The sequence below is a fragment of the Dunckerocampus dactyliophorus genome, chromosome 21 (assembly GCF_027744805.1).
Source record: "Dunckerocampus dactyliophorus isolate RoL2022-P2 chromosome 21, RoL_Ddac_1.1, whole genome shotgun sequence".
In the NCBI taxonomy this organism is placed as follows: Eukaryota; Metazoa; Chordata; class Actinopteri; order Syngnathiformes; family Syngnathidae; genus Dunckerocampus; species Dunckerocampus dactyliophorus.
This window is the reverse complement of record NC_072839.1, coordinates 4,296,124-4,321,598: the sequence shown is the minus strand read 5'-3', so window position 1 is coordinate 4,321,598 and position 25,475 is coordinate 4,296,124. Positions and strand designations below refer to the sequence as shown.

At 39.3% G+C, this 25,475-nt stretch overlaps 1 protein-coding gene across 9 annotated transcripts in view; it reads right to left on the bottom strand.

Annotated features, from left to right (window-relative positions):
* ctnnd2a (catenin (cadherin-associated protein), delta 2a) overlaps window positions 1–25,475 on the bottom strand; it is a 245,352-nt gene that overhangs the window by 46,126 nt on the left and 173,751 nt on the right. For all 9 annotated transcript variants that reach the window (XM_054765059.1, XM_054765060.1, XM_054765061.1 and 6 more), the window contains 4 exons: window positions 23,155–23,368; window positions 13,659–13,845; window positions 3,649–3,766; window positions 447–629 (listed from right to left, as the gene is read on the bottom strand). In XM_054765059.1, coding sequence (XP_054621034.1) covers window positions 447–629; window positions 3,649–3,766; window positions 13,659–13,845; window positions 23,155–23,368 — 702 coding nt within the window. The remainder of the gene's footprint in view (window positions 1–446; window positions 630–3,648; window positions 3,767–13,658; window positions 13,846–23,154; window positions 23,369–25,475) is intronic.

Genomic DNA, 25,475 nt, shown 5'->3' with positions numbered 1-25,475 from the left:
TCCAATTCATTCTAAAAAAAAAAAGAGGCCAATGCATTTGAACAGAATTTGCCGGGTACTTTGTGATCTGATGTTTCCATCCCCGCGCTGCATTATTCACTGCACACACCTCCCCTGTCTCCTCTGCTGGCGCCGTGTTCCTGCTTCATCATGACAAGCCCGTCTTCTACTCTTCGCTTGGACCCCCGTGTGTCGGAACATCTTGGCGACAAATGAACGTGAATAAGTGCGATGGAGATCTTTCAGTGCCGGGCTGCGCCGCCGTCATCACATCTTCTGAGCTCCAACTGCAGCACGCTTCCTCCATATGAGGAATCAGACCCAAATGCCGACCAGAATATAAGACGCAAGTTGTTTGACGACTCTGCTTCACTGATCTTAAAAACAGCATCTAAAGCACCCTAACCCACTCTTCCTTTTGTAGCTTCTCTATTGGGTGTATTTACCTGCTCGGCGCCCTTCTTTTTCTTCTTCTTCTTGCCCCAGCAGCCAGAACTCTCTCCGTCGCGGCCGTTGGCGTCACAGAGGAGGCCGTCCAGCTCCTCCAACCCTCCCTGCTGGCCGTGGGATGTCTCGGCGGCCAAACGATACGACAGGTTCCTCAGGATGCAAACGCAGTTCTCCACAGTCTGAGTTGTGGAGATGAGGTGGAGAGATGTGGGAAACGGTTTAGGAAATGCGCGCTCGGTGCACTTCAACCAAACGTCACGCTTGAGAACGGCGCTCAAAGTGGAAGTGGAGGCTAATAAAAGCAGCAAGTCGACAACGAGCAGCACTTTTGCGGCCTCATTCCACCGTGCGTGAGAAGACAGAGAGACTGGATAGTTCATAGGTAATGTGAACGTGGATTTTATTAGTTCAAGCTTTAAAATGAGATGAGAAGAAAATCAGGTAAATGAGGAAAAATGACAATCCCAATATCTTTCCTCACAGGCCATTTAGCAGGTGAATGTGAGATCATGGCGCTTTCGTACGCGCCGCCGTGTTTAGTACGACTTTGAAAAGGGGGTGTCATCGAGTCGGCGGAGTGGAAATTAACCAAGACGAATCATCCGCCCTTTTCGCCGCGAGAGAGCCGGTTTACACAAAAACAACCAGGGAGCGTAATTGAACACACTCGGGAGAGGCGGCAAACAAAACAACGTCTCACTCCAGTGAGCTGCAGTCACATGACATCCGCCATCCTGCGTAGAAACATGCACAGGTTACGTAGCATTTCCAATTTACAGTGACGTTTCCATCTTCCGGGTTATGTTTCCTTGCGCTACATTGCTCCATTCAGTGGCACAGTTGAGGAAAAGACACTTGTATAGGATACATCATTAGGTACAGGTACTGCCCTGCAATACACAATTACCTTCTAACTTCTAACAGCTGCTAGTACGATACTTGCGTATTCTAATGATGTTTCCTTATGCCATCATTTAAAAGACAGCGTGCTCACGGCCTCTCGGCTGCACGATACACATCCATACATTTTCCAAAACATATTTAGATACTGCATATGCAGCACATCAATGTGCACATGCACAGGCTGTGTTTAACGGTACAATAATAACACACAAATCAATGAATAATCTGCTGATCATGTGCACTTTTGCATGCGCGTGTTCGCATAATGAGATACAATGAATTGAAAAAAAAAACATTTTGAATGACAACTAAAACAATATATTTATTATTTTGGTAACAAAAACACTAATTATTATAAATTGTGACTGACAGAGAGGTACAGTGTAAATTCAAGAATGTTTGTTATTCGGGTTTATAATGTAATAATCCTGATATTGTTATTATATTATTATTATAAATAAATACTTGGTAATTTAATAAATTAAATAGAATATTGTATATATAATAATTATATAATTATAATTGATTTTAAATATAATGTTTATATATAAGATATGTAAATAATATACAATTATATATATTAATAATATTTAATTTAATAAAAAAAGTTAATTTTTATATATTTTAACATTTTAAATATTTATATAATATATTAAAAAATAAAAAGTAAAATTACAAATAAATAAAATAAATAAATAAATAATGTCACAGTTTATATTTTGCTGCATTCAGCTGGGATAGGCTCCAGCTTACCCGTGACCCTAATGAAGACAAGGTATAGAAAATGGGTGGAGTTTTTTTTACCACAGTTTTTACGTGACTCACTCACTCTTAGTTCAGTGTAGGCTTATGTGTGCATCCTACGAGTAACATTGGCTTGTCGCACGCCGTATTACAGTAACCTTGGAAGACAAGTCGTGGGCCGCAAAATGTGACTCGGCAGGCCGCAAATGGCCCACGGACCACGAGTTTGAGACCCCTGAAATAAATAACATAATTATATAAAACATATTAATATTATATTTAATACAAAAAAGTTCACTGAAATCTGTTTTAACATTTTTTAATATTTATATAATGCATAAAAATAAGAAAGTCAAATTTAAACAAAATAAAAGCAAAAAGAATGCTCAGTTTTGTGTGACACTGAATCAATTATATCATCATTACATTATTTTAAACATATGTTAAACAATAACAATATAAAGCACGATTTTGATTGACTCTGTCAGTCTGATTAATTCACCAAATGTTATTTTTATTATATGAATATACTTCAATATATTACAGTATTTATGACTTCAATTATTATAATCATTTTATGTTTTAAATTATAACAATACCTACAACATAACAGTTTTGATTGAGAGTGGGATACTATGTGAGAAATATGTAATTATTTAGTGTTATTCACTATTATAATTATATTAATGCAGTCATTAAAAAAATGTAACTATAAAAAATGTGGTACTACTAGAGGGATTCATTCAACAATAAGTTTGTAATTATTGCTTATAATAATTCTATACTTATAATAACATATTTCTAAGTAAAAGCTGCATAAAAAAACACATCCCAATAATGCTGGGTTTTAATGGCCCTTCCAATGTGGTATTAACTGAACAATATAGTTATTATTCTGGTTGTGTAGTGGTCTAATATCTTGGATACCACAGAACGAGCAGGTGTACCTAATGTAGTGTCCAGATGCTAAACGGCCCTTGGTCCAATCCCCATCAAGTACTTGTTAACTTCAGCATATCACAGCACACAATCTTGAGCAAATTTGTGGACGAGTCCAACATCCAACACAGGAGAACCCGTGGCTATCATTTATGGCTATTTCGCTAATAACCGCCTGCGTGTTCACCTGCCAATCAGTCTTTGTTAGCGAGGCGACGCCGGCTGCAGTCAGATGGCAGAGAGGAGCGGACGGATAAACAGTGATTAAGGGAGGCCATTTAGAGACCGGGAGAGAGAGGCTGGCAGACAGGGGAGGGGAGACCTTGAGAAGTCAGCCAGCCACAACACTGTTTATGTGATATCGACTGGTCCACACATAGTTTGCCACATGCACACATCCGCTATGGGCTCCAAGCAGAACATCACACACTTGGAAGTGGTCAATGAATGAATGAACTCCACATGGCTGCAGGGTTGTTGCTGCAGGAAGTGAAATATTACCCCTTTTAAGCTTCTTATTTGTCACTATAAAGTATTTTCTTTGTGCACACAAATATGGCTGCCATGACCATGCACATGGCACATCCTTGCTAGGTTTAAAAGCACACACACCTTGCTGTCGATCTCACTGCTGCCGAGAGAGGTCTGGATGACGTAGAGCAGCGCGTCTGTCAGGCCGTCGCACTCCCTCATCCTCCGTCTCGCCTCCTCACCTGCAGAGCTGACGTTCCTTGAAGAAAGACACGACGAGACAAAGTGGTCAGCGTGCGTTTGCCAAACCCAAAAGACGACGGAAGACAGAGGGAACGCTGGTGACTGTGAGACAGATATGAAGCTGGCGCCTCGCCCGAAGCTAAACAAACGGAAAAGGGAGCATTAAAATTCTGGATACATCTCAATCTTCGCCCCTGAAGGCTTACTTCAATTTAAAGCACTTGACTCACGTCCAATAAAAGGCCTTTTATTTAGACTTTAGCTTGGTGTCTGAACTTCACAGTCAATCCTCACGCCGACGCAGCTTTGATTATTTCTCAGTATCACTCGGTTGTATTATTAGCACATTTGCCAATACAATTTCTGAGAAATAAAGAATGAAACGTGGTTTTAATGAGATAAATGTGGGTGGTTAGATTTGAGACTGAAGATACTCAAAAAACTAATCTACACAGTACGATATATTAAAATATACCACAGAAAATATGTTGCATAACATATCCTCACCCAGCTTCATTTGCGCTATCAAATACAAAAGCTGTATAAAAATCGACCTATAGTATAGAGAACAGAAAGCATGTTTAAGATGTTCTAAACATGCTTTTTAACATTATTACAGTCTCTAGACATGAAATAACACCCCTATAGTCACCTTTATGCTTGTATTACCCAATATAGTAGACATAATAAGAGAGAATAAGACATATATAAGACACGTGCTCGTGTGGGTTACGGCTGCAACAGTAGCCCGTGTTAGGGATTATCGCACCTGTTTCAAATCTATTTCAAACCTGCAATAAAAGCCTGCTGTTCCTGTGGCAATCAAGTCTGGTGCTTGTGTGTCCCACCAAACATTACAGTAAGTGACCAAGTGACCCACCTAGTGACCAGTGTAGAATACTACATATCATTGCAACATCTTTGAATGCATCCTCTGAATGCCGTATATTTGTATTTTACTTCATTTAACCATTTTTATGTTTGAAAAGGGTTAATGCTTGTGCTTAATGTAGGCCCAGAGTGTCCAAACCTTTTCCAGTGAGGGCCACATGCTGAAAAATTAAAGGATGCAAGGGCTACTTAGATTAGATAAGTGATATATATTTCAAGAAAAAACTGCATCTCAGCTTTGTGATATAGGTGAAAAATGACTTTATTCCCATAATAATACAACTTTTTCCCCCAACCGTTTACCAAAAATCATAAATTTATTTTGTTCATTTTCCCCACATAAAATTCTGACTTTTTCCTGTTCGATTACAACATTTTTCTGTTAATATTTTGACTTTATTCTTGTAAATTTACGACCAATTTTTCAATTTTTGCTGGATTTTTTATCTTGTTAAATTATATTTTTAGAATGTGCCGCAGGCCAATAGAACAACGGTTGCGGGCCGCAAGTGGCCCCCAGGCTGCACTTTGGACACCCCTGATTCAGGCAAAAAAAAAGACATACTATTTGCTTAAATATGCATATTTTTGACTAATAGGCCATATTTAACCATAAAAATCACATGATTGACTAATAATTTTTTTAACAACATTGTCTGAGAAAGTTATATTTAGGTTTCACTTTTGCATCGACATAACTGTGGTGCGTTCAACAAAGTGCAAAATTTTAATGCTTGATGGAAAACATTCCCAAATAAAGATGTACAAATGGTGGGCTTTCTAATGTAGACTGTCTTATTTATGTCTTACCTTCTCTTATTATGTCTATAGGAGTGTAAAGGTGACTATAGTGGTGTTATTTCATGTCTAGAGCACTCTAATAATGTTAAAAACCATATTTAGAAGGGTGTTAACAGGTTTTCTGTGGTCTAACAACACAAATATTCCATTCATAAATAAGGAATCCTACTTTGTGTAAATTGACTTTTTCACTGCAATAAATGAGGGTTGACTGTACATGCAAACGCCTCATGGCAAATTATGCAAATTAGGTGATGACATCATCCACAAATAGATGATAGAATATAGAAATAGATTCATATTGAGTTAAACAACCCTAAACATGGTACAATTTGTTGGATTGTTGACATTCAGGCTAAAAGCACTCAATTGATAAGAGACTCGCGCTTGGACATATCATTTTGACAAATTGTTTTTCATTTTCATCCAGTCAAAAATACAACTCCCCAGCCTCCTCTCCAATCAATCTTTTCTTCTAAAGGCCGATATTTATAACACATCTTTCAAAGGAGAGGACAAGATGACACGTTGTTTTCATCCGGAGAATGTTCGCCACAACTTTCCACATAAATCTTGATTATATTGTGTATTTCCATCTGTTAATTACACTTGTGTAATCCACCAGGCGGGGCTCGCAGGGGGCACACAAGACAAAAGCAAAAAGGCTAACAAATCAAAATAATTATCAAGCGACTTAGTGAGTTTGGAGATGTTCCTTTAAGAGCACAGCAGACAATGGAAATGTATTGATAGCATACAGCGGAGTCCATTCATCATGCAGGCGTGATAAAGAGATCACAGTGCTTTGACTAGTCTATGAAATGAGGTCAATTCTTTATTGTTGTGATGAGAATGAGGTGAGAGGAAGACACAAGCACTCAATTAAAACTTAACGTCCGCCGCTTCTGGCTTCCCAGAGAAGGTCAAATCATTCTCGTCAGCCCTGAATGCTAATGGGGAAAACAAGCTCGCTTTGCATAACTGACAATGCCGTGCAGAGTCAGTGTGAAACGGCGCAAAAACACTTCACTTTGACTAATAAAGACGCTTCGTGTTTCAAGAGAATGGCGCCGTTGGCTTGCAGCGGCTTTTAAGTGTAAATATTGAGAACGTGCTGGGATTGGCGGAGATTTTGTACCCGTTAGAGCAGGATGTGGAAGTCCATTCCATATGAAATATGGAAGACACAACAATGAGTGACAACTTGGCTTTTTTCCCCCACCTTAGTAAATAAATCTTCTCTGGTGTTGCAAATCCGCCTCCAAGCACACACTTGGGTGTGTTTGTGAGCAAGATGTCACCATAAGCACTTGGATGACTGGTAGGGGAGATGCTCCATTTGACCGCGAAACCAAAAATCAGCACCTGATGCTTTGACTGAGTACAGTCATGATGCAGAATGAAAATCCAGAGAACACCTCCAAAAGTATTGTAACGGTGAGGTCAATATATATATATATATATATATATATATATATATGTGTTACTGTAATGTTTGGTGAGACACACTAGCACCAGACTTGATTTTATTGCAGGTTTGAATGATCTCACAGAATCCCAAACACGAACTACTGTTGCGGCCGTGACCCACGTCAAGCTAAAACTCACTTCCTGCCCATCCCCCTCTCAGCTCCCCTAGCACGGGAACACATTTACAGCAACACACATGAGCACAAGTCTTATTTAGGTCTTAAATGTCTACTGTACTGGGTAATACAAGTGTAAAGGTGACTATAGGGGTGTTATTTCTAGAGGGCTCTAAGAATGTTAAAAACTGCATTCAGAAGGTCGTCAACAGGTTGTATTTGCTGTAAGTACAAAAATACTGCATTCATAAATAAGGAATCCACTTATCACAGTCAGATCTGGAACCAATTAAGCATGATAAACTAGGGATTACTGCATTTACATATGCATCAGATGCACAACTGAGAAGCCGAATAGCAAGGCCAGGCTGGAATTTGCCAAAAAAATTTGCCTCAAGGTTGTTGGTTCGATCCTCCATCCTCCCATGACAACGTTAAAGTATCCTTGGACAAGCTACTGAACCCCCAGTTGCTCCTGGATGCTGCAACATCAGTATGCAAATGTGCTAACAGCGTCAAACCGCTGTGAGTACCCTTTATGACAGAAACGTGCTATACGAGTGAAAGTACATTTACCATGTTCAGGTGTACTTTTGTTCATGAAGTCTTCTATGAACAGTAGATAGTGATACCTTCACTGCTACCCTCTGCAGGTTGTTTCTGATGTCACTAACAGTTGTTTTAGGGTCTTTCTTAACACCTCTCACAATGTTTTGGTCATCAACTGCTGATGTATTCCTTGGTCCACCTGTTTTGACATCTGTCACTGAGCACACCAGTAGTTTCTTTCTTCTTCTGGTCATTCCAAATGGTTGTACTGGCTATGGTCAATGTTTGTGCAATGGTTTTGATTGATCTTCCAGATTCCATTTGTTTTTTTACCTGTAAACATCTCTGGTTGTCATGTTGTTTTCACCTCTAAATGCAGTCTACACAGGCAAAAGCTATCTGAAAATGAGCGTAGACATTCAGTGCTACTGACTGATTGAACAAGCAATGTAATAGGACACACCTTGGCAACTAAACACCCCTGTCCAATACTTTTTGCTCACATGAAAAATGGTGCTATTTCCCAAGTTGTGCATCCGATCCAGATATAAATACCCAAATGTTTTCAGTTCACAGCAAAAATAGAGGAACTGACCTCACTGTCCCGATACTTCTGGAGGGCACTGTGCATACCGCATGCTTGTGTGATAAAGTACAAATGAACCTGCTCAAATTGAACAGGTTATCTCTACTCTTTAACCATCCTATTACGGCCTCGCAGCTTGTCCTATCTGATGTCACTCCCCATTAACTCAGTCTGACTCATTAGGCTTGCGTCATTAAATAATTACCCAGTGAGAAGAAAGACAGAACATGATTAAGCATCACATTAAAAAAAAAAAGTGCTTGTTTTGGCTGCAGCAGAGTGATAAATTGCACGCTGCTTCTCAGACTATACATCATATATTGTTTGAAAAAAAAATGCACCTGAAGTGTAATCCACAACATTTGATCAATGCATTTTGGAGAAAGTAGGGCACAGATAAAGTGAAGTGAAAGCAATGTGACTTCATTTTGGGAGATAATCGATGAAGAATGAAATAATTATGAGACTATAAAGACTAGGGCCCTGTCCACACGGGAACGAACACTCCTGAGATTTTTTTTTTTTTTTTTTGGCGTTGAAAAAAATGTGCGTCCGAATTAGGATGATTTTGCACCAGACTCCGTATCTTTCTTTCTTTTTGCCGTCTTCTTCATCAAAAGGGTTGGCTCTGCAGAATTAGCTAGCTGACTATTTGATTAGAAGATGGAAGTTTATTTCTTGACCTCTCACTGACCAGGGTAGGCTACCTCAGTATCCAGTAATAATCAAGTTTTGGTGTCTGACCCTGAAAATATCAGAAGGACAGCTGGCATTGGCTCTGGCCACCCGCATTGCGCTACAAAATGAACGGATGGATTAAAATGCATAAGAAAGTTTTATATTTTGAATGTTATTTTTAAAACTCTGATTCTGTAATGTTTACTTTAAAATGTTTTATTGTGTTAAAAAATGTCAGCACTAGACGCAGTCATCAACTGGCCCCCGAGCCATAGGTTCCCTACCCCTTCTATAGAAGACGAAAGGGCATACGTCCGTCGTCTTACGCTTTCCAAGGCTCGTCTAGACTGAGGACAGAGTGGAATTACATGTGCATCATTTTGGCAGTTTAAGACAAGAAGATACCGGGGGAATGTCGACTGCGGTGAGTCATGACACTCAAAATATTCAGCTATTATGTTGGCTTGTCGTCAAAGGTCACTTCTGGTCACGTGACGGCGATGGGTCACTGACGTCATCCTTTTAAAAAAGCAGTGGATTGCTCGCCTATACTCCCACTCTGGAAGCCGTTTCAGGGCCCCCAGAGTGCCCTTTCTGTGTGGATGAGAGGCTGAAACGATCAAATACTTTGCCGTTTTGACCTGAAAACGTGTCCGGGTGGATTCTAGATTTCTGGCAGGTGGTCAATTTCATTGATAGTTGGGGGTCACCTTAGGGCAAAACAGTGGGGCGGGTCCCCTCCGGGGGCAGCGGGAGGTGGTGATGGTTGGCATGTCTTTTAGTGTCTTCATTCATGCATGAATGACGTCGGTGCCAGCAACTCATGCGGTGGTTTGTGCAAATAAATAAATAAATAAACATTATCAGGTTCCAAAAGTCCAAAATTGCCAACCCTGAATCCAATGAGTTCTTATAAACTATGCATTGTTCAAATGTGTTTATACAATTAGGCTTTAGGGCTACGTGATTTAATACCAAACACTTGCATTCAGTGACTCAAGAGGCGCGGTTCAATACTTTTGTCCATTGTTGTGCCTTGATATTCCATCAAAGCAACATTATTGGAACTCTCCTCTAGTCCATTAAAACTGAACACTAGATCTTAGAGGAAAAACAGCATCCATTTTGTCTGGAAATAAGTCATTTCCCTCCGTTTATCATCTTATTATTCATTTTCTTTCCATTTCCAAACACTAAATGTGTACAGGAAACAACATGAACATGAATGAATGTTTGGCAGATGGCTTTCTAATGTCGCTCCAAGTACAAATGACCACCAAGTGACTTGAGAGCAGCTGGTGTGTGGTGGCTCGACGTGTGTGTGTGTGTGTGTGTGTGTGTGTCAGGAGGGTCATCACCAGTTGTCTCACAATTCACACAATCCAAAAGCACGTAATATCAATTAAATCATTCATTCCCATTCATCTATCAATGAAGTCTACTTCTGCATGTGTGTGAGAGTTTTAGTGAAAGCAAAAAGAATACAGAAGCGTGTGTGTCTGTGTGCATTTGTGATCCCGATAAGCCCAGAAACACAACTGCAGACAGTAAGGTGTACAGTTTGGAGACAGCAGGCAGTTTTTTCCCCCCTCTTTCTTCACCTTGGCTGTAAACCAACACCCTGCAGGGAGGTAAACAGTGCTGAATGGAGGCTATAGAGGATATTGAAAGACCAAGTGTCTGGCACGATAAGTCTATATGTGTATACTGTGTGTGTGTGTGTGTGTGTGTGTGTGTGTGTGCGCGCGCGCAAGTGTGGGAATAATCTCGCCAATTGATTAAACCACATGAGTCAATCAGTATCATTAGATGCTTGGCCTCATTTGACAGTAGTCTCATAAACACACACACACACACACACACACACACTCCCACACACACACACACACACGGCTGCAAAAATAAAAATGAAAATAAAAATAAAAATCCAACTGTTCCACTTTTATACTATTGACATAAAATAAAATGACATAAAATCCAGCTGCAAAAATTAGCTCCACTTATACATCTTGACATAAAATAAAATAAGGCTGTAAGATTTGGATCAAAACTTGCGTAAAAAAATAAAAAAAGTAAAATCCACTGCAAAAAGCAGCTCCACTTGCAAGACTGACATAAACTCAACTAACATAAAATAAAACAAGTTCCTCCTGAAAAAAATCTGTTCCACTTACATAATCTTGACATGAAATAAAATCAAATAAAAATACAGTTTTACACAATCTGTGCAAGGATTTGCATAAAAACTTGATAAAACATTTGAGTAAAATCAAATTAAACAAACTTCCATCCATTTTCTATGCCGCTTCTCCTAATTAGGGTAGCGGGGGTATGCTTGAGCCTATCCCAGCTGACTTCGAGCGACAGGCGGGGTCCACCCTGAACTGGTCGCCAGCCAATCGCAGGGGCACATATAGACCAACAATCATTCACACTCACATGCATACCTATGGACAATTTATACTCTCCAGTTAACCTAACTTGCATAACTTGAATTCGATATTTTATGTGGTTACATAAGAGGGACAACATGTTAGAAACAGCCCTCAGAATGATGCCGTGTCGTTCTCCATCCCGTGTTATAATTGTCAAGGCAACATTTTAGATCTTTCTGGATGTCTGCTGCTGACAAAATGTGAGTCCTATAATGTTCCAGTGAAAATGTTTGAATCATTATTTCAAGACTTGCATGACAGGGATGCATCATCTGTACAAAACTCCTTGAAATCCCAGCATTCTCGCTATGAGAGCGTGACACCAAATGTTACTGGTATTTTTGAACAAGCACAAATACAAAAACGGCTTGTGGGATCAGTGGCCTTGAAATAATTTTGAGAAATGTTCACTAGCTGGGAACGCTAAAGACAAAAGAGCTTGAGAGGAGGTTTGCAAAGTGAGGATTAATCCTCAAACTGCTATAAGGAATCCTCAGTGTTAATAAATCACAGATAAACAAGTGAAGGGATTAATGCTGTGCTAAAATAAGACTGGAATTTAGTATTTGCATTAAAAATGCAATGTCTCTCATGTTAAATTTAGGTTGATTTTAGCTGCACAGACCAAAGGTGACCTTTACAGCAAGAAGCTAAACATGAAAGCATCTTTCTGGATGATGCTGCTTTATGATGTCGAGCTCCGACAACCCAGAAGGACCTTTTATCAGCACAATGCATCAAAAAAGAAAGTCTGGAAATACCAAGGACTTGTATAAGTGGATGAGATGTTGCCATGGTTACCCACTGGAGTCAGTGCCAGAGAGCGAATGAGCTTAAACTCTGCACAATTGTTATGCGCATGGGGCACAGACAAAAGGTCTCAATGTAGAAATAGTCGTTGCACGTAGTAAAGCTTTAAATATGGAAGTATTTTTACACAAGTATTCAGAATGACGGATGGAGTAAATTGACCAAGCAGTCACTTTATTTTAAAATGATTTTAAAATGGTTTAAAAATATGATAAAAATGTAGGTAATGTTAAATAAACATATTTCTATTATTGGTAAATTATGTATACTTCATTACATAAAGTTAATTAAATAAAAAAATATTTTACATACTGTATGTATTAATTTAATTACATTAATTAAATTGTTAATTAAACATAAATATTTCAAATAATTTAATTAATTAAAATTATGTTAATGTCAGTTCCACAGAAATAATTGACTAATTTTCATGCATCTTTATAAGGGCGGAGATGGACAAAGTGCGGCCTGGGGGCCATTTTTTCATGGCACACGGCACATTTAAAAAATGCAATTAAACAACAAAACAACAGCAAAAATTGTAAAAAAAAAAAAAAAAAACAGCAGTAATTTTACAAGAAAAAAGTGAAAATATTATGAGAAAAAAATCACCATCTTATCGACAAAAATGTCATAATTGTACTAGAATAAAGTCATAATATTATTAGGAGAAACATGGAATTTTTAGAAGCATTAAGTTTAAATATTAAAGAAAAAAGATCTTCTTTTCTAAAGTCGTAATATTATGAGAAACAAAACAAAGAAAGAAGTTGCAAATATTACATATTGATGTTAGGAGGATAAAGTCCTAATAATTATAATAGTATAATAATAATAATAATAATAATAATACAATTAATAGAAAAAAGTTGTCATCTTATGGGGAAAAAAGTAATATTAGTAGTAATATTACGAGAGACATCAAAACATGGGAATGAAGCTGCAAATTAGGAAAAATTAGGTGGGTGAAAAGTTCCAATATTACGAGAATAACGTCAAAATATTATGGGAATAAAGTCATAACATTACAAATAAAAAAAACAACAACAGACATGGAAAAACAGGCAAAAACTGTGTCATTTAAATTTAAATTATTCTTATTAGTATTTTAATTAACAAAAAACCCCCCAACTTTTTCACCTATATCACAAAGCTGAGATGCGAGCTGCTTTTTCTTGAAATATATATAACTTGTTAGCGTATCCACATGGGTTGGTTTACAAAATGTTTGATTTTTCAGTACGAGGCACTGGTTGGAAAAAGTTTGCCCACCCCTGGCATAAACAGTAATTATACAAGAACGTACTGTATATAAAAGGTTGTATGCACGGTCTAATGGTAACGTGGTCTTTGCTGTAAAACTGAATAATGTAGAAAGTACTGCCAAAGCTAATAAAACCATGGTGAATTATGCATGCTGCTGTATGTGCCTGCAGGAAATCAATAAAAAACGAAACCGTAATTTATAAACAGCCTCCAACCAAGTGTAAACACATGCTTTGTCTACGGTAAAGATTGAGAAAGAAGGAAAAATGTCTTGACCTTATTGTGACAACCGGCATGTATTTTTACCTGAGACACCCCGTAGCGTTGCGCAGCACCTGGGAAGTATGAAGCTGGAGCTTGCGGTCGTCATGGTGATTGGGCGAGGAGTCCCAGTTGGAGTTGGGGATGATGACGCTGTTGGTCAGAACAGCCAGTGCATCTTGGATGATTGGCATCTTGAGGGCGTCACATGATGACAGATTCCAAAGCACGCCTGCATATCAAAAAATATTTTATTTTTTAATATATTCATCAATATGACTCATTCAAACCACGAAATGTGTTCATTTTATTTCAATGGTTGCCTTTTCAACCCTACTTGGGTAAGTAAGGGCAACAAATGCCGACATGACATTTACAGACACATTTTATGGAATTTTAAGCAGGTGTCGACATTAACCACTCACGGGTGTCCCGGGAAAAGCATTTTGGTTGGATTTTGTGAGGACAGAAGCTGCAGCTTATCACTCTTGATTTGAAGACTGTGACTGATGATAGCACAGTAGGCTCTGCAGCTACAGGTGTGTTGGAAGAATGTCCTAGAATGGGATTTTACCACTGACAATTTGAGGGGAAAAAAAGTCATATTTTTATCATTTTTACACAGTTTTTGACAACTTTTTCATCCTCTAAGCACACATACCAGGTAATTATCTTACATCCGAACGACCCCAAGTTGGACAATTTTACCAACCTTTTCAAAAAACCCCAAATAAAACAGCCCTGTGTATATATTATTGGACAAAAATGAGATATCGGATCATATCGGTGCCTGTTTTTCTGTTTATGTCGATATCAGCTCGTTAGTGAACACTAAGTATGTACATGGTCTGAATGTTATCCAAGTTTTGCCTGGTAAATATGCAATTTGCAATGCCCGTAAAGCGCTATTCATGCAAGGAGGGAGGAAGGCGTCTTAGTCCAGAGTTTCATAATTTGTACTTTATTATGATACGGATGTTTGTGCCGCATAGAAATGTGCAGCTTTCCAAATTGTATTGTTGCTGTTGGTAGGAAGATATGCTATTTTAGTTGACTATTGGTCATCTTTTTTTTTTTTTTAATACAATAAATATATCACTTTTATTATATTTACTTTAATTACTTATATTTCATATTGCAATAGCGCTACTGCCAATATCAGTATCGGTTGACATTGGTATTGACTATATCGGTATACAGTAATCCCTCACCGTTTCGTGTTTTGAATTTTGTGGCGTCACTCTATCACGTTTTTTCCAAAATATATAAATTAATAAATCATGTCGTTTCTTGGTTGAATATGCATATTTAAGGAAATTGTATGTATTTTTTGCCTAAATTAAGCATTTTCAAGCATAAGAATGGCCAAAATGAACTAAAATACAAGCATAAGGCATTCAGAAGATGCATTCAAAGACACTGTGATGCTATGTTGTATTCTACACTGGTCACTACGTGTCAGTAATGTTACTGTAATGTTCAGTGAGATGAGACACACAAGCACCAGACTTGATTGCCGGAGGAACCGGCTTTTACTGCAGGTTTGAATTATCTCACAACAGGCACAATGATCCGTAACTCGGGCGACTAAAATTAGCACTTCCTGTCTGCTCCCCAAGCACCAGCACAAATTTACAGCAACACGCACGAGCTTATCTGCATCTTAAATGCCTTATTCTGTCTACTATATTGGGTAATAGGAGTGTAAAGTTGTTATTTAAGGTGTAGAGGGTTCTAATAATGTTAATAATCGTATTTAGAAGGTCGTAAACAGGATTTCTATGCTCTTTGATTGAGAAATAAGGAATCCTACTTTGAGAAAATCCACTTATCACGGTCGTGTCTGTAACTAATTAACCGCAATATGCGTAAGACATTGCTTATTGCAGTTAATAAAAGTAGTTTACTGTACTGCATGACAATGATGAAATCCATAAAAAGATAGCGAGCTAACAAGGGGGATCACAACAGAGAGGCGCTGAGTAACGATTTAGTCAGGCAGGAACAGATTGAGACAAAAGATAAAAAAAAAGAAAAGAAAAAGTCCTTTTGTCATGCCACATTTTTAACAGGCTGCTAGAAAGTCACCATGCCTCATGCATCTGTCACCAAACTCGCACGTCACATGTGCACATGACAGTTCTGGAACAGGAACCCTGCAGAGAAACACACAGGGAATGCATCGTTGCCGCTATAATAGAACTAGAGTAGTTATAATAGAAGCTGGAGAATGCATTTAATGTGACAATGTGTTCAAACAGTTCTTGTTGACTGAGCAGCACACAGACACTAAACTCTAAAAAGCTATAAATACGTGTTTATATTTAAATGTGCTGGAGCTACAATGCTAAAAATCACAATAGTTATGGGTGGAAAAAGAAGAGCTCAGGGGGAACATGCTATTTTTGTTATGGGGTGCAAGAAGCGTGCATAAACAAAGAATAGTTGAACGGAGTGTGTGTGTGCATGTGAGAAATGAGGACAAGGAGGGTGATAAGGCAATGACCTTCGCTGCTGTTTGGCACAAGGCAAGTGCTCGATCCTTTGTGTGCACGTTTCCATGGCAACTTTTTCCATCAATTTGCACTAATCGGTCTCTTGTTTCAGCTCTCAAGCCTGCCTCTTTCCTCCCTCTCTTGCTATGAGTGCTTCTTGGACAAGTTGGCACGCTCAATTCACAACAGCATTTTTTTTAAAACCATATGGAACCATTAAAATTACCTGTTTAATAAGAATCTGGAAGAATACGTGACATGACGCCTGGACGCATCCCGGCGTGGAGAAACGTATCAAACAGCACCAAAACTTCAATTTGTATTCACAAATGCATTAAAATAGACTGAGAATCATACATGCGTATTTAGTTAGTCAGTGGCTGACACAGCAGCTACAATCTCCAAGCTCGACACCATTAGTGTCCTAATTAAACAACACTGCTGTGTAAAATTCCACATTTCTAAATCATTTAATTATAGTTGCACATTACTTACAGACACGTAGTCTCCATATTTGAAAGTATTCCGTAACAAAAAGTGTTCGGTATGCTCTGTATCATTCAATTTGTGTGCCTAACTGCGTCACAAGCTCAACTCAATCAATTATAGCGGCCATTAAGTGTCACCAAAAAAACAACCACAACCCAAATTTAACTTAAAGGCACTGCATTTATTTTTTTTTATAAAAGTCACACTGGGAAAAAAATGTGACGCATACTCCAAAAAATACGGTATGTATCCGTTTCTAGGCCGATGTAGTGTGAAGCAGAATTTTGTTGTGCAACAGTGGAGGCCTGCATTGAGTTGTGCTGTGCTTCTTTAAACAGCAAATGAGTTGAACTCCAGACAAATTACCACACTGACTTGACTATAGGATGACCCTGAATACATTACAAGACTCTGTTTCAGACAAAGCCAAAGACAAAATTATTAATTTGATTATTATTAATCAATATCAGTGACATATCAAGTTGAAGTTGATAGATCCTGATTAAAGATATCACATTTATATAGTGATGATCTTAAAATTAGCATCATAACTCCTACTCTGGTGTGTGTGGGAGTGCCAGGAAGAAAAGCTCACCTTCAAGTTTGCATGAATAAAACAGTATAAATATGTCTAATATTTAGAAAATATATTATATTATATACCATATTATATATGATATATTATTATATATTATCATATTATTATATATCAAATTATAAAATACCATCATACAATTCATCCTCGCTTTTCGCAGGGGTTACGTTCCGGGACCAACAGTGAATGGCAAAATCACGCTAGCTTGATGTTGACATTCTCCTTTAATTTTGGATCAACATTTGCAATAAACGTGACCGTTATTATTACCATTATTATTAGACCATTATCCATATGCCTCATACACTTATCAAACACATTTGAAAGTATACGTTCTCACTACTAATGAATGATAAGTTAAGATGATTGATGGACAGGTGGAAGTTACTGTATATATATAAATTTCACTTTTGGTAAAACTATGGTGCGTTCAAGAACCGCCGAACAAAATACAAGGAAAAAACATTTTCAGTGAAACAAAAAGACATAAACTGGTAGAAATGGTGGACTTTTTAACAGTGGTACATGTATGCTAACATTTGACCTGTATTATTAAAAATGTGTAAATTATTAACACATTATTAACAAGTTGAATGAAGTTGAATGAATGAATGAGTATGAGTGAGATGTATTTTCGTGGATAAAAATGATGTATTATGCTCATCCCTACCACACACACAAGCATTTTTTAAACACTTCACACATGCAAATTCTGTTTGTCTGTAGGCCACTAAAAACTTTTTGGAACTCAATTGTTTTTAAATCAAAAAATCACATTTTTAACTGTGATATCACCCTTTTCATCTCTTTGTGGTTTGTGCATTTGTGGGATCGTTTCTGATTGTCTGAAATGGATTTAGCCCTGGGTGTTATAGTGCCACCTGTTGCTTTGGCATGCACATGACAGCCTAGGAATCTGTTCTTATAATTTCTGCTAACTTTGGTGTGGAAACAGCTCTGTTTAAACCATGTATATATACGTCCACGCCAGTAAAGCCATAAAGGGCACCGAGCCAAAGTAAAGACAACATATGTAGGTCAACCCCCTTGAGACACTCAAACGTGTGTTTCTTAAAAGGTTAGCGTGTGATTGCAATCAGGTGCAGCTGTAGATGTGTGCAAGGAGGCAGAAAAAACGAAGAAGAAAAAAAAAAGAATAGAGGCTGCAGTGTTTTCTGGGACAAGGACATAGCGTCTGCCACTGTGTCACGTTGGCCAAATTCAGGTCCGTCACACACTATCGCACACACATCTGCCTGCTCAAGAAACATGGATCTACCATGCTTCACTGAGCCCACAGGACCCTTAGAGGTATTGCAGTTAGGCGACCAACAGACAATGACATCATACTGGAGCTCTTCAAGTGTGTGTGTGCCAGCCAGAAAGTGTGTGTGTGTGTGTGTCCTCCTTTATCTCGTCCTCTCTAATCCCTCTCTCTCTCTCTCTCTCTCTCTCTGCTCCAACTGGGTCCCTCCAGACACATGACAGACAGTTTCCAAGGAGCTTGGTGGTTTGGGGAAAATGTGGAGATGATTGCATGAATTCATGAATAAATGAGAGTAAGACTTGTAAGGGGGGAGCCGGGCCTGTTAGGACTCAAGTGGCAATGTTTTATTAAACAGCCTTCATCTACGTGGCTCCGCGTGAATTAGTTAGCCGCCGGGTCAGAACCTTCTGATGAACAAAAGCAAAAAGATGACAACTTATATGGCAAACGTGTGCACGAGTATCTCCAGAAAAGAAAAATCAAGAGAGGACACACTAGCTTTAACAAAGTGGTTGGCGGCAGGTGGCTAACTTGAGCCCTGCGATATTTCAGTGGGACAGCGACGCTTATCGAACAGGAACCGCTATGATGAGTTTGACTACATATATTAAATATAATACGGTTCTATAGTTATGATTATAATTTTCCTCTTTGCCATCACTGGTGCCCTTCTGTGCGATTATCATAATAAACATAAATAAGCCAAAGAAAAAGCACTTGTGGAGTTAAGCCTGTTAGAGCTGATGTATCACCATACGATAATCGTTTGACCTGCAACTTCGTTTGACTTTAGAAGCATATTTTGCTCGGAAATTACTGTTTTTTTGTTTATTATTACCCTCTTTGCCATCACAATAAACTCAAATAAGACAAAAAAACAGCTCTTTTGTAGTTCATCCTTTTTGAGCTGACGATGATGGGTTTGAAATGCAGGTTTGTTTGACTTTTGGGGCACATTTTCCCAATAATTACTGAGCTGCAAGTTTGCCTTTTGAGGCATATTTTCCAAGGAATTACGTGTTTTATGTTTACCAATACACTTTTCTTCTTTGCCATCACAATACGCCCAAATAAGCCAAAGAAAAAGCACTTCTGAAGTCAATAATTCTTCAGATGAACTAAGGTGGTTTGAACTGCAAGTTTGTTTGACTTTTTGAGAGCAGCACAAGCTTTGTCCTGAAACTGCAAATAATAAACAAAGCAATTAAAGAGAAGAGTATCGTTTCTAACCAGTAATGTGATTAAGTCGTTTAATATCAACACTTGGTGACTATTTCACAGTTGAAGCTGGTACCATGAAAAAATGCGAGCGTAATATTTCCAGAAGTGCTTCCCTTACCCTTTACTTCCCTCAGCATTCAAAGCAAAATAGATCCAAGGCTGTAGCAATATGTCACGGTCCAGCACTTCAAGGTGAGCATGGATAGCATCTCCTATTGACACCCAGAGCCTCAGCATCGACCAGACTTTGATTGACAGGCCCGGAAGCTTCAACTTCCTACTATCTCTCCCGCACCCAGCCCCAGGAAGCCATTAAAGCTTGTCTATATTTAAACTTCAGAAGGGACACAGCAATACAGTAAAAAAAGGTTTCCTGTCTCATTTCCCAGGCCTATGACACATCTTTAATCACAGAGAATAGGGATTCGATAAGACTGACAAGGAACCAGTGTCAGTGCTTGTGACTCAGGCACATGTCGGCCATGTGCGCATGTTGTTTGTGTCTGCCATTGGCGCTCATGAACGCCTGATGGACCAATTAACATTTGCTCATTAGCAAATCACCCATTAGTAATGAAGGGCAAGGTTTAAAGCGGAGCATTTGGCAGTAAAATAGATTGAATTCTTTCTCAATTAAGCGTTGAGAAGTTCTCCCTTTTATAATTAGCACTCACTTTAATGTTCATCAAATATGGCTCACACAGGTAATAATTTAACAACGCAACATATCCAAAATCACCATTCCAGGTTGGACTCTTACATTTTAGTCCTGTAAGACGCCTCATGTACATTACATCACCGGGGGGATGCATACAGCTGCACACAGCAACGTTTTCTCAAGGCAGGACTGTTCAGGGTGTCTCAGAAGATGTTTCGCCTCTCATCCAAGAAGCATCAGCAGTTCATGATTCAAGACTAGATAGGACAGCTCAAGTCTGAGCTGTGTCAGACTGAGCTGTCCTATCTGTGTCAATTCAAGTGTGACACGGCTCAGACTACTGCTGTCCTATCTAGTGTTTGAGCATACACTGTCCTATCTCTAGTCTAGCTGTGTCAATCTGAGATGTTCTATCTAGTCTTTGAGCATGAACCGCCCTGTCTAGTATTTGAGCATGGCTTCAAGCTGTAGCCTAGTTGTGTCAGTCTGAGCTGTTCTATCTCATTTTTGAGAATGGCGTCGACACTGCATGCTCAGGTACTAGATAGGACAATTCATGCTCAGAGATTGGATAGGACAACTCCAGGCTAGCTGTGTCTTTCTGAGCTGCCCTGTCTAGTCTTTGAGGATGAACTCATGAAGTCATGCTCAAAGACTAGAATGGACAGCTTCTAGCCTGAGCTGAGTAGAGCTGTCCTAAATGGACTGGAGCTGTCCTATCTGGTCTTTGAGCATTCTCTGTCATTCATGTCTTTGAGTAAAATGACCTGGATGAATAGAAATATTCACACGCATGGAATTTTTTTCACTATAGTTCCATCTGCTGGATGTGGTTGGTAACTTCTTGGAAACAACTTCGTTGGTGAGAATTTGAAAGAAATTCCTCAAATCTGCATTCACCAACATTAACGCGTTCTTCCTTGGTCGAGAAAATGTTTGAGGTTGGTCTTGTCCTCACCCACACTTCCTTTTGTTTCCCCATCGCTCTCCGGTGGCTATCAGTATTTGATCTCTAAAGGGAGGCAAACTCCCTCACTTGGGTTGTCACTCTTGTACTCCACATAGTCTCCTTAGAGAGCCAACAAACTATGGAGACATCTCTAGGGGTGCAGGAACATGGGGACGCTGAGGGGTCAGAGTTCAAATGAAACATTGAGCGAGGCCATTGGCTTTCTTTCAGTGACTCTGTGCTGCATGTCTGTTAGATGCGATTGTGAACGGGACAAGGAAGGATGTACTTTATCCTGAAAAACATCTGCACCTCTTGTAGGAGGTCATATAAAAACACAGAGGAGAAATGCAGAGCCACAATCTACAGTAGCTCATGCAGGACATGGCTGTTATGACACTAATGTGTAATAAACAGTGTCTGTTTTCGTATGCCACAGTTTTCGTAGATTTGTTTTTCGTCCAAAAAGGTGCCTTGGTTTCCGTACGCTGTCTTAGTTTTCCTGCAGTTTTCCTATGATTTGTAAATTGTCTCAGTTTTCCTTTTACTTTGCGTTTTCGTCTGACCTTTTGGAACGGAAAATGTAACAACATCCCGGTTTAAGTCTTAGCAAATCACCAGCGCCTCCAAACAGTGCACTGATGCACAAAATATTCAATCATTTGGCCCATCCCGACATCTGACCTCACATTCTTCTGGATGAATGGAAAAAATTCTTCCGACAGTTTTTTTCCCCCCCAAATTCAAAGAAATTCTTCTCAGAAGAGGCTGATTTGTCGTAAAATGCCCCGGTGGGTCATACGTAGGTGGCCCAAAAGCAAGCAATTCTTTACACTAACTTGTCCCAAGGTTGCCAAGGCAATGCCATGTTAACACTACTGTAGTCACACAACGATATGATGTCGTTGAATGTATGGTTATGATAGAAAAAAAGTACTTCAGTGCAGAAGACTAGAAGAATATTATTACAATCCAAGTGCGAGGCAGGTTGCAAAATATACAGAAAAGTACCTTGTGTATTTTATTTACAATAACCAATAAGAAATGAGGACAAACTTGCATTTCACCACAACTCAACTATCTGCCAAATGAGTACAAGAGAAGGAGGACACAAAAGACTTCAGAGTCGTGATGCTTAAAGACACAGTTGGCCGCCTTCCTGCGCCACCCCTGCATTCTTTTAGCAAGTCGTGTCTGAGTGTTGCATCAAACTTGTAGACACCTGTTTGAAAACAAGTGGAACGGTGAAGAACCTTGGTTTGAATGAATAGTTTGAGTTGATTAAATGCAGCACTTGGAGTGAAAAGTTACAAATGCCAGAAGAGATGCTAAAACATCTGCGAGCAGCATCAAGGCTAGAGATTGCGGAATAGGAGGTGAAGTGTTTGTGTTAAACACCTCCACACAACTCCAAAGAAAGGATGATTTTTGAATATATTGTATGTATGACCCAGATATACACTTTTACGTGTGTGTGGTGCATGGAGAGCTTACGCATCCGCATATCACACACTTTTTCCACACACAAACACATTAAAATCTTCTAGAGCGGACAAGGTCATGCTCCAAATAGCATATTGGCCCGAATAAAAGACAGATTTTTTTTCCCTAGAAAAAATATTACAGTAGTTTGTGTTTATACACGCAAACCAGAAGGTGGCACCAAATGACTTATCCACAAGCAAGTCAGAGCTTTTCTTCCTGCCATTCACACTCACCAATGTCGTCTTATATTGAGGTTGTGTTGGATGCAATACACAGCCTCATTGCATGTGTGTGTGTGTGTGTGTGTGTGTGTGTGTGTGTGTGTGTGTGTATGTGTGTGTGTGGGTGTGTATGTGTCTTTCATAGACCTATTGTACCCTACCTGTGACCAATTCTCTGATTTCCACATCTCCAGTCTTCCTCAGAAGGCGCACCAGTGCCGGGATCCCTCCGCAGTTCTTCAGGGCCACCTTGTTCTCATCATTGGCCTTGCCGTAAACCAGGTTCCTCAAGGCACCGCAGGCGCTGCGGTGAACCTCGCTCATCCTGTGGTCCAGCAGGTCGACCAGCAGCTGGATGCCTCCCTGTCTGCGGATCTGAAGAGCGCACGCGCGCACACACACGCACACACTGTGTCAGTGATCACTGCATCGTGCCTCATGCATGAATTATTTATGGGACAAACCAAAGAACTACTTTTGTCTTTAAGTATACTTGACAGACTACTTTCCAAGAACACACTCATGCTTTACACAAGGGTTTTCCAAACTTAGACTTTTTTTTTTTTTTTTTTACTTTTAATGGGTCACCAAAATAAAATGCTACAAGGTATTTTATTGTTGCAATTGCTGCTGATATTTTTCTCCCTAAAAAAAGACTGATTATATTATATTTTTATAGAGTGGCCTTTTATTGTGGCCAGGGGCTAGGGGCATCCAAACCTTTCCACCGAGGGCCACATACTGAAAATCAAAGGATGCGGGGTGCCACTTTGATATTTGTATATATTTTTTAATTTTGTAAAAAGGTTAAGAAAACGCCCTGCGATTGGCTGGCGACCAGTCCAGCGTGTACCCCTGTGACCCTATTGAGGATAAGCGGCATCGAAAATAGATAGATGAAGGGTTATGAAAAACTTTATATATACTGTATATTTAAAGACAAAGCATTGTTTTATTATTAGTTTTTAGTATCAACATTTCAGCTTCTCTTCTTAATGTGCCTTTTTGCTATATTTTTATTGGGTTTACGGTTGTCCCTCATTTATAGTGGTTAATTGGTTCCTGACCCAAACATGTTAAATTAGTTTTCGCGATATAGGATTCAATGTTACTGAACTGAAAACCTGTTAATGACTCTCTAAATACAGTCTTTACCATTATTAGAACCCTGTAGACTTGAAGTAACAACCCTATAGCCACCTTTACACCCTTATTATTCATTGTTTACATGACATTGCAACTCTTATGCTGCAGGGACTCGAGGCGGTCGCTAGCGAGCAAGCTAGCAAGCTAACAACATCATGACATCACTACTCCCGTGGCACCAAAGGGTTTACCAGCCAACAAAAGCAGATATCTTCGATGATGGTAAAAAGCTGGTCATCCAGCGGCATCATTTCCATGATGAAACCCTCGGGTCGTCTCTGCGAAACTTATTTTGCACTTTTCATATGCCGCAGCGATGGGAACAAGCACCCAGGCCCCGCACGTCCTAGTGATGCTGGTGTTTTAGGTGGCTGATAAAGTTTGACGTGTTTTTTCCCCTCATCACGGAATGTTTGCAGAGCATTTGGCGAAATGTCTTCCTCTGAAACAGACGCCATGTTTGTTTACGCACATGCTCAGGGGAAGTGTGCAGCACGTCACAGAGAAGGCACGCTTGATTTGCTCACGCTAACCCGCCTACGACACAGTATGGGTAATCTCGCCTCTTTGGATATTTTTTTTTAATCAGCTATTTTTTAATGTTATCGAATTTTTTCCTTATATCAGCCCGGTAATTATCGTGCACTTCTAGTCATAACGTATGCTGTCAAGGGAAAATCTGCTGCTAACTCCAAAATAAACAAGAGACGAGACAGCGTCTTTGGGGATCTCCTGTGCGGCACACAGACGACGAAAGACAGACTCACATGCCTAGACACATTTGAATCAGGTGATAAGCATGTGGAGGACTTGTTTTGTTGACAAGCAGCCTCTAGCAGATATCCATCGCAAGTCAGTGTGACATTAATGTGTATCTTAGCAGAAATACAATGTATGTACTGTAAGTTAGTGTACAATTATAACTAACATAAGTGAAATCAAGTGGAATAATGGACACAACACATTTTGCAAGTGCAGTAACAAACCATATTTTCCTGCCACTCCCCCTCTTATGAAGTCTAAAAAAAAAAAACGCAGCTCTGATTCCATTACAGAGAAAAGACATAAGGAGGAGGTTGTGAAACAAGGCGATGGAGGTCAGGGAGAAGATGGAGGTGTTTGATGACGCAGCAGGAGTCTGTAGAGCAAAATGACTTTGCTTATCTATTCAATTAAAATGGATTAAGGGTTGCCGTGAATAGCAAACTGACCTTGTTGTATTGACCGCACTGTTTTCCTTACTGTCCCCACTTACAGTCTTCAGTTCCAACGTTTATCTCCGTCTTTACGCTTGTTTCAAGGCTAATCTGTAATTCCATAAAAGCCATCTCTCTAT